The following is a 19,213-nucleotide window of genomic DNA, read 5'->3' as shown; positions in this document are numbered from 1 at the left end:
AGTAAGTGGGGGTAGGGGGGAGTGGGAGGGAGGGGGAGGAGAGGGGGAATGGGTGGGGGGAGGGGGAATGGGTGGGGGGTGGGGGGGAGAGTGGGGGGAGGGGAGGAGTAAGTGGGGGTAGGGAGGAGTGGGAGGGAGGGGGAGGAGAGGGGGAATGGGTGGGGGGAGGGGGAATGGGTGGGTGGGGGGGAGAGTGGGGGGAGGGGAGGAGTAAGTGGGGGTAGGGGGGAGTGGGAGGGAGGGGGAGGAGAGGGGGAATGGGTGGGTGGGGGGGAGAGTGGGGGGAGGGGAGGAGTAAGTGGGGGTAGGGGGGAGTAGGGGGGAGGGGGAGAGTGGGGGGAGGGGCGATGACGGGTTGGGGTGGAGGGGGATGGGGGAGGGGGTAGGGGATGGGGGAGGGGGTGGGGTGGGGGGTAGGGGGTTGAGTGTGGGGAGGGGGTAAGAAAGTGGGTTAGTGGGTAATTAGGGAGGTGAAGAAATGGAACAGTTAATGATTCTGTCCTGTGACCTTTCATCAGTCGAGTCTAGATTTTGCCTCCTGGCCATTGGCTCAGTTTCAATGTTTAGAAAACCTGAACTGTGTAGTGTAGAGAGATTCGAAATGGAAATATTCCTAATGTCCTCCCTTCACCCACCTTTAAATCCCACCCCCAATTCCAGTACCCTACCACCCTGCTCCCTTGCTCTCTAACCCCTTCCCCCTGATGCCCCCATCCCCAAACTCCACCAGCCTCTATGTAACCCCCATTCACCACCCCCAGCCTCTATGTAACCCCCATTCACTGAACGTTTTGGCTAATTTAGTTCACACTAGTTTCTGAGCGAGAAGCTTTCTTGTCCTTCCTGAATAATTCCTTTTCCCCAAACCTGTATTTGGAGGTACAATGACTAGATGCCGTTCTTGTTGTAGCTCTGACTTTATTGGGTCAAGACCAGACTGAGGGAAGTATCTTTTCAACAGTATTTCTCCACTTCCCGTGTCTCTGACTTAACATGGGCGGGCCAGTAATTTCTGTGATTTCTACAGGACACGACACCAGACGAACTGCTCTCCGCTGTCATGTTGGCTGTGCTTAGGGACATCAAACTCGACCCTCATCGCCTGGGGGACATATGTGTCGGTAACTAAAGACTATTCTCTTTTTTGTTTCTTGAAAATCCCCTTTTATTTTTCAGTCTTTAAATCCAATTCGGGGGGTGGGTGGGGGGGTGGCATTGTCACTGGACTGGTATTCCAGAGACCCAGGGTAATGCTCTGGGGACCAGGGTTCGAATCCCACCATGAAAGATGGCGAGGTTTGAATTCAGTAAAAGTCAGGAAATGACCACCGTTGCTGATTGTTGTTAAAAACCTCTCTAGTTCACGTATATCCTTTTAGGGAAGGAAATCTGCCATCCTTACCTGTCCTGGCCTATGTGTGACTCCAGCAGTTGAATCTTAATTGCCCCACCCTTAGGGGATGGGCAATAAATGCTGGCCTAGCCAGCGATGCCCTCATCCCAGGGATACATTTTTTTCAGCAAGTGCCGTCACCAAGGATTTTCTTTTCCTAAGATCCATTGAGAGTGCACAGTCCGGGTTGCCGCTCCTAGACAATTAGTCAGCGCTCCGATGACCAATGGAGCTACACTTTTCAAGGTGGCCCCCTGCTCCAATGTAGCTTATTTTCACACCGTCATCCAAGAGATGATCCCGTCGGAGCTCCGACGAGGTCATGTGGGACTCGAAAGGTTAGCTCCGCCCTCTCCCTCCCTCTCTCCCTCCCTCCCCTCCCCCTCCCCCTCCCTCTCTCCCCCTACCCCTCCCTCCCCCTCCCTCTCTCCCCCCCCTCCCCCTCCCCCTATCTCCCCCTCCCTCCCCCCTCCCCCTCTCTCCCCACCCCCCCCCCCCCCCCTCTCTCTCTCTCTCTCTCTCTCTCTCCGCAGACCTGCCGAGTTTTCTGGCAGCTCTCCACATTTTTGCACGGTCCCGCCGGCCTGTGATTCCGAGCACGTTTTCGATCGTGCAGAAGTAGCGGGTTCTGGATTGTTCCCTGGAGAGAGCACGGGCGAGCAGCCTCACCGCCCCTCCTACAGGGACAGCGCTGTGGCGGAGCGACCTTGGCAGTGACGGTCGGTGGCCTTCAATAGAAAAAACATCCGGTTGGGGGGAGGGGGGGTGGGGGCGAAACGGTTCAAGCGTTTGTGGCGATGAGATACGAAACGCGGGCCTCTGCTGCCGTCACAATGAGCGTTTGTTTGACCTTCCGCTAGGAAACGTCTTACAGCCAGGTGCTGGAGCGCTGATGGCGAGGGGAGCTCAGTTCATGAGGTACGGGCTTTAATTTCTGCTTCTCTCCACATTGTTCTGACCCGCGGACTCTTGTGCGCTCGCTCATTTTAATCCGTTTACTGTTTTCCCCCTCGCTAGTGCTATTCCTGAGTCTGTCCCTGTGTACTGTGTCAACCGACAGTGTTCCTCGGGGCTTCAGGCTTTTATCAACATTGCAGGTGAGTGCTGGGGCTATCGTTGCAGCTGTTCGATATGAATGGAAGCGTTCTCTTTCTGTAACCGTAGGGCCTGGAGTACACGAGCTGTTAGCCTCACTAACCATCCATGATGCGGAGAGAAAGACTTGCAGCCATACAGCATTTTCACAACCAGTGCAGTGTAGTCACTGCTGCCATGCAGGGAAGGCGGCTGCTAATTTGGACCCAGCCAGATCCCACACACACAGCAATGTGAAAACGATCAGGTAATCCGTTCTATGATGTTGGCTGAGGGATAAATAGTCTCCCTGTGGGGAAACCCCCCTCCTCCTGTTTGGAACAGTGGTCGTGGGACCTTCATGTCCACTCGAGAGGGCAGTTGGGGCCTCAGTTTAGCATCTCATCCGAAAGGTGGCTCCACTGACAGTGCAGCACTCCCTCAGTACTGCACTGAAGCATCTGACTGGACTTTGTACCTCAAAGCTCTAGATTTGAAGCCAGGACCTGAATCGGAGGAGAAAATGCCACCAACTGCGCCAGGGCTGACAGAAGCTAAGAAACATTAAATTAGTTAAGGATATGGAGGGGAGGCATATGTATGATTCGGCGTGTGTTATGGATGCACTGGGATGGGACCCGTAGTTTATTGAGTAGAAACACGAAACACTTTATTGCACAGATTCGCTGATTGGAGATGAACCAGTTATAGGGAGTAATGTATAAAAAATACCAACACTAGAGCTCCTTGGGCCTGAATCTTGCTGTAAGTAGTCAAGACGATATACTTATGATCTCCTGAAAGAGTCTCTGGCATGTTGCGAATTTATCTTAAACACAACCATTTACACACAGTTTATTATCATTGACTTGATTTTAGTTCAGGGTAATAACCAGATGTTTCCTAGGCCTTGAGCATGTACTGGAGGTGAAAAATATATGACAATATCCTAGAATAGGGTATCCTCTTCTCCATTCAGAAGGGGAACTGGACGAGCCATATAAATACCGTGGCTACAAGAGCAGGTCAGAGGCTGAGAATTCTGCAGAGTAACTCACCTCCTGACTCTCCCAAAGTCAGCCTACGAGGCACAAGTCAGGAATGCGATGGAATACTCTGCCTGGATGAGTGCGGCTCCCACAACACTCAAGAAGCTTGACACAGTCCAGGACAAAGCTTGATTGTCACCCCATCCATCACCTTCAACATCCTCTCCCTCCACCATCAACGCACAGTAGCAGCAGTGTGTACCATCTACAAGATGTACTGTAGCAACTCACCAAGGCTTCTTTGACAAGCACCTTCCAAACTCACGACCACTACCATCTAGAAAGACAAGGGCAGCAGTTGCATGGCAACACCACCACCTGGAAGTTCCCCTCCAAGCCACACAGCATCCTGACTTGGAAATATATCGCCATTCCTTTATTGTCAAAATCCTGGAACTCCCTCCCTAATAGCACTGTGGGTGTAAGTACACCACAGGGACTGCAGCGGCTCAAGAAGGCGGCTCACCCCCACCTTCTCAAGGACAGTGAGGGACGGGGAATCAATGCTGGCCTAGCCAGCGACACCCACACCCGTTTAAAAAAAAAAATAAAACCTCCATATAAGAGTGATAGGGATATCGGACAATAACCCAACAACTGATTAAGAAGAGATTGATTACAGGTCCATGGTAATAACCATATATGGTTTGGCACTGGAACATCACTGTAGACTTGGGATCTGTCTGGGCAGGGGAAAGTTGGGGGTAAGGGGGAGGTTTATATTGTAGGACCTCTCCCAGTGATGGCAGCCCTACTGAGTGTTGAGGACGTGGCTGCATCAGATTTTCCCTGTTCTCACTGACAAAAGGTTGGAAGTCCACCACATCCGCTAACGTTCCTGTGTCACTAAAAGCAGCTACTTTACGTTTGAGCCCTGTTTTTTTTTAATTCATTCGTGTGATTTTGGGCATTGCTAGCTAGGCCAGCATTTATTGCCCATCCCTAACTGCCCTTGTTTGGAGGGCATTTAAGAGTCAACCACATTGCTGTGGGTCTGGAGTCACATGTGGGCCAGACCTGGTAAGGACAGTAGATTTCCTTCCCAAAAGAACATTAGTGAGCCAGATGGGCGTTTACATCAATCGGCGATGGTTTCGTGGTCATCGTCAAGACTTTTAATTCCAGATTTTTATTGAATTCAAATTTCACCATCAGCCATGGTGGCATTCGAACCCGGGTCCCCAGAGCATTGCCCTGGGTGTCTGGATTATTAGTCCAGCGACACCGCCTCCCCAGTTTATTCTTATTCATTCACGGGATGTGGGCTTCAATGGCTGGGCTAGCATTTATTGCCCATCCCTAATTGCCCCTTGAGAAGGTGGTGGTGAGCTGCCTTCTTGAACGGTTCCAGTCCATGTGGTGTAGGTACACCCACAGTGCTATTAGGGAGGGAGTTCCAGGATTTTGACCCAGCAACAGTGAAGGAACAGCGATATATTTCCAAGTCAGGATGGTGAGTGACTTGGAGGGGAACTTCCAGGTGGTGCTGTTCCCATGTGTCTGCTGCCCTTGTCCTTCTAGGTGGTAGTGGTCGTGGGTTTGGAAGATGCTGTCTAAGGAGCCTTGGTGAGTTTCTGCAGTGCATCTTGTAGATGGTACACACTGCTGCTACTGTGTGTCGGTGGTGGAGGGAGTGAATGTTTGTGGATGTGGTGCCAATCAAGCGGGCTGCTTTGTCCTGGATGGTGTTGAGCTTCTTGAGTGTTGTGGGAGCTGCAACTCATCCAGGCAAGTGGGGAGTATTCATCACACTCCTGACTTGTGCTTTGTAGATGGTGTACAGGCTTTGGGGAGTCAGGAGGTGAGTTACTTGTCACACGATTCCTAGCCTCTGACCTGCTCTTGTAGCCATAGTATTTTTTGTGACAGTCATAATGACTTTTGCTGATCTTTAATATCTTGTCTGCCGAACATTGATGGTTGACTTCCTTATCCTTTGAGGTGGGACAGATTTAATGCTCGTTTTATTCTTTTTGTCTGAAGGGAATCCGAAAACAGCGAGCTTCGTTCTGCTGTGAAAGTTGCACTTGACTCCAAATGTCCTGGGATTTTTCACTTGGTTTTAACATGTGCATTATTGATCATGGCCTGAGGGGAGTTGGACTTTGGATGAAAGGCAGTGGTTGAGGCTGAGTCCGTGGGTCACTGCGCTCTCGAGAATCGTACCTTCAGTCAAGCCTGTTTGGACAGACTACGCCCTGTGGACAGTCGACCTGACTTCCACATCAATCACAAAAAAGACCTACATTTATATAGCGCCCTCTGTGACCACCGGCTGTCTCGAAGCATTTTACAGTAAATTAATCACTTTTGAATTGTGACCGCTGTTGTGATGTGGGAAGTGTGGCAGCCAATTTGCGCACAGCAGGCTCCCACAAACAGCATCGTGATATTTTTGTGATGTTGGTTGAGGGGTAAATATTGGCCAGGACCCCGGGGAGAGCTCCCCTGTTCCTCTTCAGTAAAGTGCCCTGGGACCTTTTACATCCACCTGGGAGGGGCAGACGGGGCCTCTGTTTAACGTCTCATCCGGAAGACGGCACCTCCAACAGTGCGGCACTCCCTCAGTGCTGCGCTAGAGTGTCAGCCCTGATATTTTTTTTTTGCGCTGAAGCCCTAGAGCAGGACTTGAACCCAGAACATTCTGACTTGGAGGAGGGAGTGTTACCAACTGAGTTACAACTCCCAAGGTTGGAAGTCAGCTGCTTGTGCCCAACACCATCGGTGGATGCTGTTTGAGGTTGAGGGTGTTCCACAGGTATCTTTGAATTTTTACATTACTGTCCCATTTGGCCCATCATGATTAAGTTGGCTCTGTGCGAGAGCTATCCTTTCAGTCCATTTCTCCAGCTCCTGTCCCTTACACTTGTTATTCCTTATCAAATATTGATCTGCCTCCCTTTGCAAAGTTCATGTGGAGTCTATGTTTTTGCTATTGTTTCTAACTGGGCACTCCGTGTTCTAACAACTCTAGTGTATATGCATTTTTCTGAACCTCTGTTCTTTCTCGATTAAATTTATGTACTTGCATCACTGATGTGCAGCCAGTGGTAATCGCTGCTCACTATTTTCAAGAACCACTGACAGCATAGGCTTGATGGGCTGAATGGCTGCCTTTGCTGTAAGTTCCTGTGATTCTAATTTTCAACACATCGGAGATCTCCTCCTTAACCGATTGTCATAAGACGTAGGAGCAGAAGTAGGCCATTCGGGCCATCGAGTGTGCTGTGCCATTCAATGAGATCATGGCTGATCTGATAATCCCCAACTCCACTTTCCTGCCTTTTCCCCGTAACCCCTTGATTCCCTTACTGATTAAAAACCTGTCTATCTCAGCCTTGAATATACTTAGTGACCCAGCCTCTACAGCCCTCTGCGGTGAAGAATTCCTCAGGTTGACTAACCTCTGAGAGAAGAAATTCCTCCTCAACTCTGTCTTAAGTGGGATAAATAAATAAATCTTCCTCCCTGCCCTTCTCTTGGCGAAGCTCCTCTGACTGTCCAGTGGTTGTTGAGCAGCTCTGGCTGATGTTTGTCTCTCTGTCTCTCTCTCTCGAGACCAAAGTACCAAATCTGATTGGTGCCCTTGGAGCAGAGAGGCTGATGGGAGGTTTGATAGCGGCGAAGGGTTTTGATGGGGTCAACATGGAGAAACTGTTTCCACTGGCAGGAAGGCCAGTAACCAGAGAAATGCCGGATTTGGCCGTTTGCGTCAGAGCCAGAGGGCGAGATGAGGAAGCGTTTTCCTTTTCAAACACGCAGCGAGTTGTTGCGATCTGGGGATACGCTGCCTGTAAAGGACAGTGGTGGAAGCAGACTGAGCAGCAACTATAAAAAGTTGGGGGGGGGGGGGGGAATGGATAAATACTTGGAGGGGAGCCAGCTGCAGGGCTATGGGGGAAGACCAAGGTGCGTCGGATAAGAGTCACTGCGGCACAGAAGGCGGCCATTCGGCCCATCGAATCGATGCCCAGCTCTCTGTAGAACAGTCCAGTCCGGTCAGTTGCTCCATCCCTGTGGCCCTGGCAAGTTTCTTTTCCTTTGGAAATCATTGGCTGCTGCTTCCACCACCTTTTGCAGGCAGCAAGTTCCAGGGTTAGCTCTTTCAAAGGGCTGACACCGGGTACGATGGACAGAGTGGCCTCCTGTGCTCTGGCGTTGGGTGAATTTGAAGGGGCTAAGGTAACAGTCACTTGACGTGTAAATGGCTGCACTTTTTAACCAATGTATTTTCCTTGTGCTTTAAGCTGTGTGTGTGTGACCGATGATGAACACTCACTCACTCACTGACCGAAGCGATGTGTTTCTTTGCAGGTGGCATCAGGAATGGCTCCTACGACATTGGCCTGGCCTGTGGGTAGGTTCGTTGTTGGACCGCGTGCTCCGCGTCGGTTTTATGTCCCCGCCTCGTGGCCCCACAGTGACCTGTTGCCAGGATACGGCTGTGAGGTTGGCCAGTGTCCCCACAGTGACCCGTTGCCAGGATACGGCTGTGAGGTTGGCCCATGGCCCCACAGTGACCTGTTGCCAGGATACAGCTGTGAAGTTGGGCCCCACAGTGACCTGTTGCCAGGATACGGCTGTGATGTTGGCCAGCGTTCCCCTTAGTGACCGTTGCCAGGATACGGCTGTGAGGTTGGCCCCGCGGCCCCACAGTGACCCGTTGCCAGGATACGGCTGTGAGGTTGGGCCCCACAGTGACCTGTTGCCAGGATACGGCTGTGAGGTTGGCCAGTGTCCCCACAGTGATCTGTTGCCAGGATACGGCTGTGAGGTTGGGCCCCACAGTGACCCGTTGCCAGGATACGGCTGTGAGGTTGGCCAGTGTCCCCACAGTGACCTGTTGCCAGGATACGGCTGTGAGGTTGGCCCCGCGGCCCCACAGTGACCCGTTGCCAGGATACGGCTGTGAGGTTGGCCCCGCGGCCCCACAGTGACCCGTTGCCAGGATACGGCTGTGAGGTTGGCCCTGCGGCCCCACAGTGACCCGTTGCCAGGATACGGCTGTGAGGTTGGCCAGCGTTCCCCTCAGCACCTCCGCACGAGCGCGTCCCGCCATTGGCCTTCGGACGGCCGGTTTCTTTGGCTCGCGGTTTGAACGGGTTTTCGGCGAGGTCTGCGAACCAGGGGCTGGTGGCGCACGGGTAACCCATGGCAGGAGGTTGACGGGCTGAGCGGCCGTTTCGCCTTCCACCCTTGGCGTGTGACGCTTGACCAAGACGGGAGGGAGATTGGAGCAGGGGCCCTAATCTGATCAGCTCCACCCAGTGGAGCCGGGAGCGGAGAATTGTTGTTGTTTTGCCTGGTGTCAGTTTTGCTTCCATAGCACCTGAGCTAAGACAAACTAGCTTGGCACTGCCCAAGGAAACCAGCATCGCTGCAGAGTATTGATTCTTCACTGAGATAAAAACAAAAAAACTGCGGACGCTGGAAATCCAAAACAAAAACAGAAACAGAAATACCTGGAAAAACACAGCAGGTCTGGCAGCATCGGCGCTGAGGGACACAGTTAACGTTTCGAGTCCTCATGACCCTTCAACAGGACTAAGTAAAAATAGGAAAGGGGTGAAATATAAGCCGGTTTAAGGGGGGTGAGGGTGGTTGTTGGGACAAGCAGCCAGTGATAGGAGGAGATAACCAAAAGATGTCACAGACAAAAGGACAAAGAGGTGTTGAAGGTGGTGATATTATCTAAAGGAATGTGCTAATTAAGAGTGGAGAGCAGGGCAAGCAAGGTACAGATAGCTCTAGTGGGGGGAATACTAAAAAGGGTAAAAGGTAGAGATGAAACAATGGGTGGAAATATATTTAAAAATAATGGAAATAGGTGGGAAAAGAAAAATCTATATAAATTATTGGAAAAAACAAAAAGGAGGGGGAAGAAACGGAAAGTGGGTGGGGATGGAGGAGGGAGTTCAAGATCTAAAATTGTTGAACTCAATGTCCACAGAGTATTGATTCCTCACTGCTGCGTTGGTGGGTCAAGTACCTCCGGCATTGTGCTGGCTGAATAGCTGCCAACTCTATATGTGCTTCTACCACGGCCCAACTTCAGATGACGAGGGCCCTTCAGCCCGTTGAACCCCGTCATCCCCCCCCCACCTAATGCCCCTCGGCCCTCCCTTTCTCTAGTTTGTAGCCGCCCTGCCTTTCTGCCTCGGATTCTCTCTCCGGGGAGAGTGATCCAGACGGGACCCGTTCTGCTATTTCCAATGGGGTGGGGACAGTTCCTGCCTGAAGGACGCTGACAGCTAAACTTGAACCCTGTTCGCTTTGAACCTCTTCGTTTTGGTTTTAAAAAAAGAAAAACCTCTCCGTTAATCTCCCAATGGACCCGGTAATAAGATGGGAGAAAACCCGCGGCGGTGGGGAAGTGCGAAACTTTCACACGGGGTCTGCTTCAGCCGCTGGAAAATTGGCAGAGTTAGAAATTACTGCCCTCACCCCCACCACCCCTTCCAATCATGGTAAAAGCAAAAAAACTGCGGACGCTGGAAATCCAAAACAAAAACAGAAACAGAAATACCTGGAAAAACTCAGCAGGTCTGGCAGCATTGGCAGAGGAGAGCACAGTTGACGTTTCAAGTCCTCATGACCCCTTCCAATCGTGGGTTGTGCATGGAGAGACCTCCAGAGCACCAGTAGGGAAGTCCCAGGACCTGTTGCCGGAGGCGATAGTTCTAAGTGATAAACTAAGATCTTTGTGTTATATCAATTGGTTAGTAGGAGAGACTAGGATCCGAGGGCACAGCCTCAGAGTAAAGGGAAGACCTTTTAGAACAGAGATGAGGAGAAACTTCTTTAGCCAGAGAGTGGTGAATCTATGGAATTCATTGCCACAGAAGGCTGTGGAGGCCAGGTCACTGAGTGTATTTAAGATGGAGATAGATAGGTTCTTGATTGGTAAGGGGATCAAAGGTTACAGGGAGAAGGCAGGAGAATGGGATTGAGAAACCTATCAGCCATGATTGAATGGCGGAGTAGACTCGATGGGCTGATTGGCCTAATTTCTGCTCCTATGTCTTATGGTCTAATAAACTGCTAACACTAAATGTTGCTGCTCTGCTTTGGAACCTCTTGCTAAATAAGACTGGAGACTTTTCTTTTTTGAATGGTAGCTTTTCTTTAAATTGTTACAGCACCAATAGAGGCCATTCGGCCCATCACGCCCGTGCTAGCTCTTTGCAAGAGCAATCCCTTGGGCTCCACTCCCACTGCCCCTTTCCCCACAGCAAACTCAAATCCTTCACTTTTTAAAAAAAAAAATAATTCCGATTCCCTTTTGAAAGTTACTACTGGATCTGCTCCCGCCCTCCTTTCAGGTTGCAAGAATTCGCTGTGTTTTTTTTAAAGAAAAAAAACCACCCTCTCCTCACCTCCCCCTCTGGTTCTTCTGCCAATTGCCTTAAATCTGTGTTTTGCTGAAAAAGAGAGACTTGCCAATTGTACCGATGAGTGCAAGATAAAAAGCTTCGACACCTCTCTTTTTATTTTCAGCAATAATCAAGTCCTGTACTACCAAGCGACTGTTAAACCTGTGTCCTCCGGTTGCCGACCCTCCCGCCAGTGGAAACAGTTTCCACTTATTTACTCTATCAAGCCCCTTCATGATTTTGAACCCCTCTTGTCAAATCTCACCTTAACCTTCTCTGCTCTGAGGAGAGCAATCCCCAGCTTCTCCAGACCCTCCATGCAACCGAAGCCCCTCATCCCTTTTACCGCTCGAGTAAATCTCCTCAGCATCCTCCCCAAGGCCTTAACATCCCTCCTAACATGTGGTGCTCAAAGTTAGATGGCTGGGGCTGACCCAGAAAAGAGAGGGCTGCATTTATATAGCTCCTTTCACAACCTCAGGATGTTCCCAAGCACTTGACAGCTAATGAGGCATTTTTGAAGTGTGACTCTTGTTTTAATATAGGGCGTCGCTGGCTAAACTAGCAATGACTGCCCATCCCTAGTTGCCCCTTGAGAAGGTGGGGGTGAGCTGCCTTCTTGAACCGCTGCAGTCCATCTGGTGTAGGTACACCCACAGCGCTGTTAGGGAGGGAGTTCCAGGATTTTGACCCAGCGACAGTGAAGGAACGAGTCAGGATGGTGAGTGGCTTGGAGGGGTACTTCCAGATGATGGTGTTCCCATCTATCTGCTGCCCTTGTACTTCTGAATGTTAGCGGTCGTGGGTTTGGAAGGTGCTGTCTAAGGAACCTTGGTGAATTCCTGCAGTGCATTTTGTAGATGGTACGCACTGCTGCTACTGTGCATCAGTGGTGGAGGGAGTGAATGTTTGTGGATGTGGTGACAATCAAGCGGGGGCTGCTTTGTCCTGGATGGTGTCGAGCTTCTTGAGTGCTGTTGGAGCTGCACTCATCCAGGCACATGGGTCATTTTCATTATTTTGAACAATATACTGTTTTGTTCCATGCAGAGTTGAGAGCATGAGTCGAAGAACTGCAGGCGATCCTGACAGCCTGGGGGACGTTAGCAGTCGAATGATGGACAATAAGAAGGCCAGGGACTGCCTGATTCCCATGGGGTAACACACTCTCTTCTGTTTGCACCTCAGTGTTGTATATGAGCTGGCTCCTTCCTTACTCAGCAATGTTCTGACATAATGCCCTTCTCGAATCTCCTATTGTTAAAATAACAGTGCACGTTCTGCCGTGATACTGGTATCTATATTGTTTGAAACTGCCCCTTTATTTAAGAAGATATAAAGGGTGAGTAGTGTTAAGATTTGTGAGGTACTGCTGCTGCAGGTAGACCTGAGAGCTGAATTCCCTTTGACTCATTGATTAGAATCGGCTGCACTTAACGTTATGTGACACCATCTCAATGTGACACCATCGCCATAACTTGTAAGTATCAAGCGGGATAACTAATTCTTTAGATATTGAGCACGCGAAGAAAGAGAGAGCTGCATTTATATAGCTCCTTTCACAACCTCGGAGCGTTCCCAAGCACTTGACAGCTAATCAGGCACTTTTGAAGTGTGACTCTTGTTTTAATATAGGAGCCAACTCACGCGTAGACTATTTCTCCCGGCCGATAGCTGTGATGTGCCCCGGGCTGACCCGAGTGCTGATTTCCCACAGGATAACGTCGGAGAATGTGGCCGAGCGGTTTGGAATCTCCAGGGAGAAGCAGGACGCCTTCGCTGTGGTCTCTCAGCAAAAGTACGTTCCCTCCTGCCCAACCCCCGCCAGTTCAGTATGTCCACCGCTCAGATTAACCTACTCCCGCTGCCGCTTTGTTCTCATCGCCCCCTGCTGGCCCTGCATCATTTCACTGCTTCAGATAATCGGTGGTCTGTTTCTCAATCGTTTGGTGGCAAATCATTTCACCTTTCCCACAATCCACCCGCTGGCTATTAAAATAAAGTCCCGCTAACCTCTCTCTCTTCCCACTCTGACAATTTTAACTTAATTTAATGGGGGAGATGGCGGCTTAGTGGTAATGTCACTTGACCCGTTATTCAGAGGCCCAGGCTAATCCTCTGGATAAACGGCCTGGTGGAATTTAAATTCAATTCATTAATCTGGAATTTTTTTGAAAAATTCATTGACGGGATGTGAGCTTCGCTGGCTGGGCCAGCATTTATTGCCCATCCCTAATTGCCCTTGAGAAGGTGGTGGTGAGCTGTCTTCTTGAACCGCTGCAGTCCATGTGGTGTAGGTACACCCACAGTGCTGTTAGGGAGGGAGTTCCAGGATTTTGACCCAGCGACAGTGAAGGAACGGCCGATATATTTCCAAGTCAGGATGGTGAGTAACTTGGAGGGGAACTTCCAGGTGGTGGTGTTCCCATCTATCTGCTGCCCTTGTCCTTCTAGGTAGCAGTGGTCGTGGGTTTGCAAGGTGCTGTTGAAGGAGCCTTGGTGAGTTCCTGCAGTGCATCTTGTAGATGGTACACCCTGCTGTTACTGTGTGTCAGTGGTGAAGGGAGTGAATGTTTGTGGATGTGGTGCCAACCAAGCGGGGCTGCTTTGTCCTGGAAAGCTAGTCTCAGTAATGGTGACCATGATAACTATCATTGATTGATTGTTGTTCACTAATGTCCTTTAGGGAAGGAAATCTGCCATCTTTACCTGGTCTGGCCTACATGTGACTCCAGACCCACAGCAGTGTGATTGACTCTTAACTGCCCTTCCTAGCAAGCCACTCAGTTCAAGGGCAATTAGGGATGGGCAACAAACACTGGCCTTGCCGGCGACGCCCACATTCCAATGAAAGAAGACAACCTCTCAACACACCAACAGGAGGGAATACCTTTTCCCTATAGGTTTCCTGGTCTCTCCTCTCCCATCCCAATCTCCAGTCCGCCTGCATTCCTCCTCACAGCGAGTGTTGGCAGATTGTGATGAACTCCACGTCCGTTCTGTGTCCGAATGCACCCCAACATCGACCGAGATCACGGACTATAAAAGAGCAGAGGGAATGTTTCACGGATGTGCGTATTTTTTTTTTAAAAAAATGTTGCGGGAGATTACGGGTTTGCTGGCGGGGGTGGGGGATGGAGTTTGGGATTCACGATGCTTAAGACTGTGAGTAATGGGAAAGCTCAGTAGACCACGTGGTCTTTCACCATTCATCCAGTTCCTTTGGTAAAGGCATCTGGTCCTCAAGGCCCAATGGCCCAATCCTGTATCTCTGTTCAAATTGTTACTTCCCTCTCCCTGTAACATCTATTGTGTTTTTACTTATTTATTCACAGGTTGAGGGTGTCGTCGGCTAGGCCAGTGTTTGTTGCCCATTCCTAATTGCCCATGAACTGAGTGGCTTGTGGCGAGTAGGCAGATCTCTTTGAAGCACTGCAATGGACTCGGGCCTTGTGGTGGTGGCTGCAACCTCCTTTTTAAATAGGGAAACGGGCTGGAAGTTTGAAAAGTAATGCAGATGGCAGTGAGCAGATACCACCACCCAAACGTAAACGCACAGTTCGTTGTTTAGGGGTGCGGGGTTCGCTTCTGAATGCCTTGCTGGTCTGACATACAATACACGGCGCAGAAACAGGCCATTCGGCCTGACCAGTCCATGCTGCTGTTTATGCTTGACTCGAGCCTCCCTCCCATCTTTCCTGACCTAAATCCATTATCGTAACCCTCTATTCCCTTCTCCCTCCTGTGCTTGTCTCGCTTCCCTTGAAATCTAGCGATAATATTGGCTTCAGCCACTTCCTGTGGCAGTGAGTTCCACGTTCTCGCTCTCTGGGTGAAGAGGTTTCTCCTGAATTTGATTTCTTGTGTTGACGGCCTCGAGTTATGCTCCTCCCCACAAGAGGAAACACTCTCTCTGTGTCCGCCCTATCAAAACCTTTCACAATTCTCAATACCTCTATTAGGTCACCCCTCAGCCGCCTTTGAAGAGTAAAGAGACCCAGCCCATCAGTTCTTTCCTGTTATTTATACCCATGCATTTCTGGCATTATCCATGTAAATCTTCTTCCCACCCCCTCCCTCTATATCCTTTATATAATAGTGACCAGAACTGCACGTAGTTAGTCTAACCAATGCGCTATCTGCAACTTTTGACATCAACCATTTGGTACCTTGTCTTAACTTTAGCCATAGCCATGATAGCTATCTATTACTTCTTAAAAACGCCAGTGGTAGGTTTTATATCTACTACCCAGGCTGGTGGGGAAAGTGTTTCCACAAGTATCGCCAGGCTGTTGTGTATTCAGTATCGCTAAAGCTGTGTTCCTGAACACTAATGTGCAAGAACAGCTCTAAGTTTGAGAAAATAACTTTTTTCTTTCTGGTTCTTGTCTCTATCACGAGTCTGGTGTCCCTTCACCCCCCTCTCTCTCGTGCTTGCTGCTTTGTGTAGTTGACGCTGCGCACAATGAGGGTTCTGTAGCTGATTTAGCTGCACAGCCCTGTGTGTGTGTGTGTGTGTGTGTGTGTGTGTGTGTGTGTGTGTGTGTGTGTGTGTGTGTACGGCTCCCACTGATTCTGTCCTCTGGGAATGGTCTCTTCATCCCCGTGCTCACTTTGTTCTGGGAGTGGCGCCCACGAGAAACAAATGTCCGGTTTTCGCACGATTCTTCTGGTTTTTCGGACAACCGGACTTTGGGCGTCGTAACTGTATTGCGTGTGTACACACGTATGTATTTTACGTTGCAGAGCTGCCAAAGCCCAGAGAACGGGCGTGTTTGACGCTGAGATCACACCGGTTAAAACGACCATCCTCGACGAAGCCGGCATTGAGAAAACCGTCACCGTGGCCCAGGATGACGGGATCCGAGCCGGCACGACCCTGGCCGCCCTCAGCAAGCTGCGGCCCGCGTTCAAGGAGAATGGCACCACGACTGCAGGTACAAGAGCCACCAGGGTTTACCAAATCCGAGGGCAGGCTTCTCCCTATTACTCAAACGGATCCCCCCACTACCACCACCACCGCCGTTCGGGGATGGCAGTGGCGTAGTAGTGGTAATCTCACCGGCCTTGAAATCCAGAGGCCCAAGCTAATGTTCTGCAGGACGTGGGTTCAAATCCCATCACGGCAGCTGGTGGAATTTAAATTCAGTCAATAAAATTCTGGGAGTTGAAAAGCTCATCTCAGTAATGGTGACCGTGAAACCATTGTCGACTGTTGTAAAAACCCAACTGGCTCGCTCATGTCCCTTCAGGGAAGGAAATCTGCCATCCTCACCTGGTCTGGCCTACGTGTGACTCCAGACCCCACAGCCATGTGGTTGCCTCTTAACTGCCCTGTGAAATGGTGTGGCAAGGCCCTCACAATTCAAGGGGGAATAGGAACGAGCAACAAATTCTGGCCTTGCCAGCGGCGCCCACAGCCCACGAAGGGATTTGTAAAACAAACGGGTTGGCTGGATCTGAGAGTGTACGTTCGGAAAACAATACTGTGTGCGCATGTGGTGTCCGATTGATATTAACCGTCCTTGTTCTGGCATATCAGTCAGCTATCGTTTGAAGTTGAGAAGGGCTGCTTGGCAAACTAATGAGGATCCTTGACTTTAACAAAATAGAGGCCCAGAGCGCAAAAGCAAGGACGTTTTGCTAAATGCCGGTTAGGCCCCAGTTGGAGTATCGCATCCAATTCTGAGCACTACACTTTAGTCAAGGCCTTGAAGAGGGTGGAGAGAGGATTTATTAGAACGGTACCAGGGTTGAGGGACTTTGGTTATTTGGGGAGATTGGGGTTGCTCTCCTTTGGGCGGAGAAGGTTAAAGACGAGATTTAATATTTAATAATCTTTAAAATTAAGGGCGGCTTACATTGAGTAGATGGGGAGGAAACTGTTTCCACTGGCAGGAGGGTTGTCGCCTGGAGGAGGCAGATTTAAGGTAATTGGCAAAAGAGTCAGAGGGAAGATGAGCTTTTACGGAGTGGGTTGTGATGATTGGGAACGCGCCACCTGAAAGGGTGGCGGAAGCAGATTCAATAATAACTTTCAAAAGAGAAGTGGATAAATATTTTGATAAGGAAATATTTACCGGGCTTTTGGGGAAAGAGGGGAGTGGGACTAATAAGATAGCACTATCAAAGAGCTGACACAGGTACAATGGCCTCCTCCTGTGCTCTCTCCTTCTCTGATTGTAACCTTACATAGCGATGTGCTTCGACTGAGGGATGTCAGTGCTAGGACAAGGCCTTGACTAAAGTGTAGTGCTCAGAATTGGATGCGATACTCCAACTGGGGCCTAACCAGCATTTAGCAAAACGTCCTTGCTTTTGCGCTCTGTGCCTCTATTTTATTAAAGTCAAGGATCCTCATTGTCCCCATGTCCCTCATTTATCTCCTCTCTTGTTCTTTTTAACCCTGGAATCGTCCCACACTGTCAGCCCTGAGGCTTTGCCTAGTGTTTCACTGTAGAGCTTGTTGCCAGGAGCGGTTTTAGTAAAGGGCCTAGTGACGTGTGTGCCCAAGGTGCACACTAGGTTGTCAAAAGTGTGCAGGAAAGATCGGACTTTCACAGCGGCTGTGCTGTTGAGAGTTCCTCTTATAAAGTTCTGATGAGGTTAGAAGTCCCCTAACCCATTTCATCTGTGACCGATCTCTTGTCACCTGATGTACCACAGTTCTTTGTGTATTTTGGATGTAAACCTTGACGATTTTCTTCCTGTTGCCCAGGGAACTCGAGCCAAGTTAGTGATGGCGCTGCTGCAGTTCTGGTGGCGAGACATTCCAAGGCCATCGAGCTTGGCCTTCCCATCCTGGGCGTGTTGAGATCTTACGCAGTTGTTGGAGTCCCACCTGACGTCATGGGAATCGGACCCGCCTACGCCATCCCAGCAGCACTGGAGAAGGCCGGTAAGATTAGTTGGGGGAATGGGATCAGTCAGAGTGTGACCTCTTCCACCCTGGCGGCGTTCCAACATGGCTTATTGTCTGAATGTATACAACATCAACTTGCATTTACATAACACCTTCAAATGTGTCAAGTGCTTCATGGGAGCATTTGACCTGTCATGAAGAGATTAATGTCTATAATGTTATTGGAAATATTTTTTTAAATTGAGTTTAGTGGTGTCTGTGTCTATGTGTGTCTATGTTTTAGTTGGATTAAAGACAGCTGGTCTAGAGGCTTTGATGTACAGGAAGAAGTAGGTTTGAAATAGTAATTAGATAAACATGGGGAAGTTTAGAAACATGGGTATCAGGGGGGAAATTTGCGTTTTTAAATAAGCCATTCAAAAGAAAGGGTAAAATCTTGCACCTAGCTAGAAGATGCCAAGCAATGTGTTTATTTTTTTCCAGCTTACTAATAAAATTGGTGGAATCAAAGGATGTTATTGTTAGAAGAGGTAAAATTAAAAGCCTAGTGATACAATGGGCAATTTACATTCAAAGGGAAAGATATATGTAAATGAGAAAGGAGATTGTGTGTAAGGCAGAGGCATTTTAAGATACATTAAGTGTGAGATGCCTCAAGCTACAGTCTGCAAGGACCCAGAGCTGAAAGAAACTCATTTTGAATGCGACTGTGCAGGTTGTGCTTTGCTAGGTGTCTGTTCAAATCTATGAAATTTACTGTTGCCTTAATGGGGATGTAACTGAGAATCAGATTAATTAGGAGATTTTAGTAGTTTTTATAATTTTGTAGACATTTGTTTGTGCTTACAATTTTTCTTATATTAATAAATGTTTGATTTAGTTTTATAAAAAAAAATCTCTTGAGACTCGGTGATCTTATTACTACTGAATTCAAAGCCTGCATCTCGAAATTGCAAAAATGGATCATGACAGTTGTTTCAAGTTTCCCTCTGGGATCTGAACAACTCGGCCTTTACCGTCGGCTGCGTCATAATAGACCCCCAAGCAACGTAAGATATCAGGACAGACGATCAGAATGTCGGTTTTAAGTAGCATCTTGAAAGAGGAGAGCGACAGGCAGGAGACCTTTGGGAGGGAATTCCAGAGCTCAGGGCCCAGGCAACCGAAATAACGGCTGCCAATGGTGAAGTGATGGAAGTCGGCAGTGTATAAATTGGAGGAGCACAGACATCTCTGAGGGTTATAGGTTGAGCAGGTTACAGGGGCAGGGAGGGGATGGAAGGATTCAAGCTGGAGGTTGAAATTTTTCTTTGGTTTTAAAGTTGAGACCTTTCTGGGCCAGCAGGCAAGTTTAAACCAGTGCAGAAAGAAACCATCAACAGTTCTGCGTATGAAGGAGACCTGGCAGGAGCTGTGCCTTGACTGTTGCATGTCAACTTTGGTGTATTGTGTGCAGTTCTGG

At 49.4% G+C, this 19,213-nt stretch overlaps 1 protein-coding gene across 1 annotated transcript in view; it reads left to right on the top strand.

Moving 5' to 3' along the window:
- The window catches only part of acaa1 (acetyl-CoA acyltransferase 1), a 29,788-nt gene that overhangs the window by 567 nt on the left and 10,008 nt on the right, over positions 1-19,213 (top strand). Inside the window, exons 2-9 of the mRNA XM_041184581.1 lie at positions 1,028-1,121; positions 2,254-2,311; positions 2,411-2,490; positions 7,831-7,873; positions 11,940-12,047; positions 12,607-12,687; positions 15,636-15,826; positions 17,608-17,787. Coding sequence (XP_041040515.1) covers positions 1,028-1,121; positions 2,254-2,311; positions 2,411-2,490; positions 7,831-7,873; positions 11,940-12,047; positions 12,607-12,687; positions 15,636-15,826; positions 17,608-17,787 — 835 coding nt within the window. The remainder of the gene's footprint in view (positions 1-1,027; positions 1,122-2,253; positions 2,312-2,410; positions 2,491-7,830; positions 7,874-11,939; positions 12,048-12,606; positions 12,688-15,635; positions 15,827-17,607; positions 17,788-19,213) is intronic.

Source organism: Carcharodon carcharias, chromosome 3 (genome assembly GCF_017639515.1).
Source record: "Carcharodon carcharias isolate sCarCar2 chromosome 3, sCarCar2.pri, whole genome shotgun sequence".
In the NCBI taxonomy this organism is placed as follows: domain Eukaryota; kingdom Metazoa; phylum Chordata; class Chondrichthyes; order Lamniformes; family Lamnidae; genus Carcharodon; species Carcharodon carcharias.
Note: the sequence above shows the minus strand (reverse complement) of the source record. Positions and strands in the feature narration are given on the sequence as shown.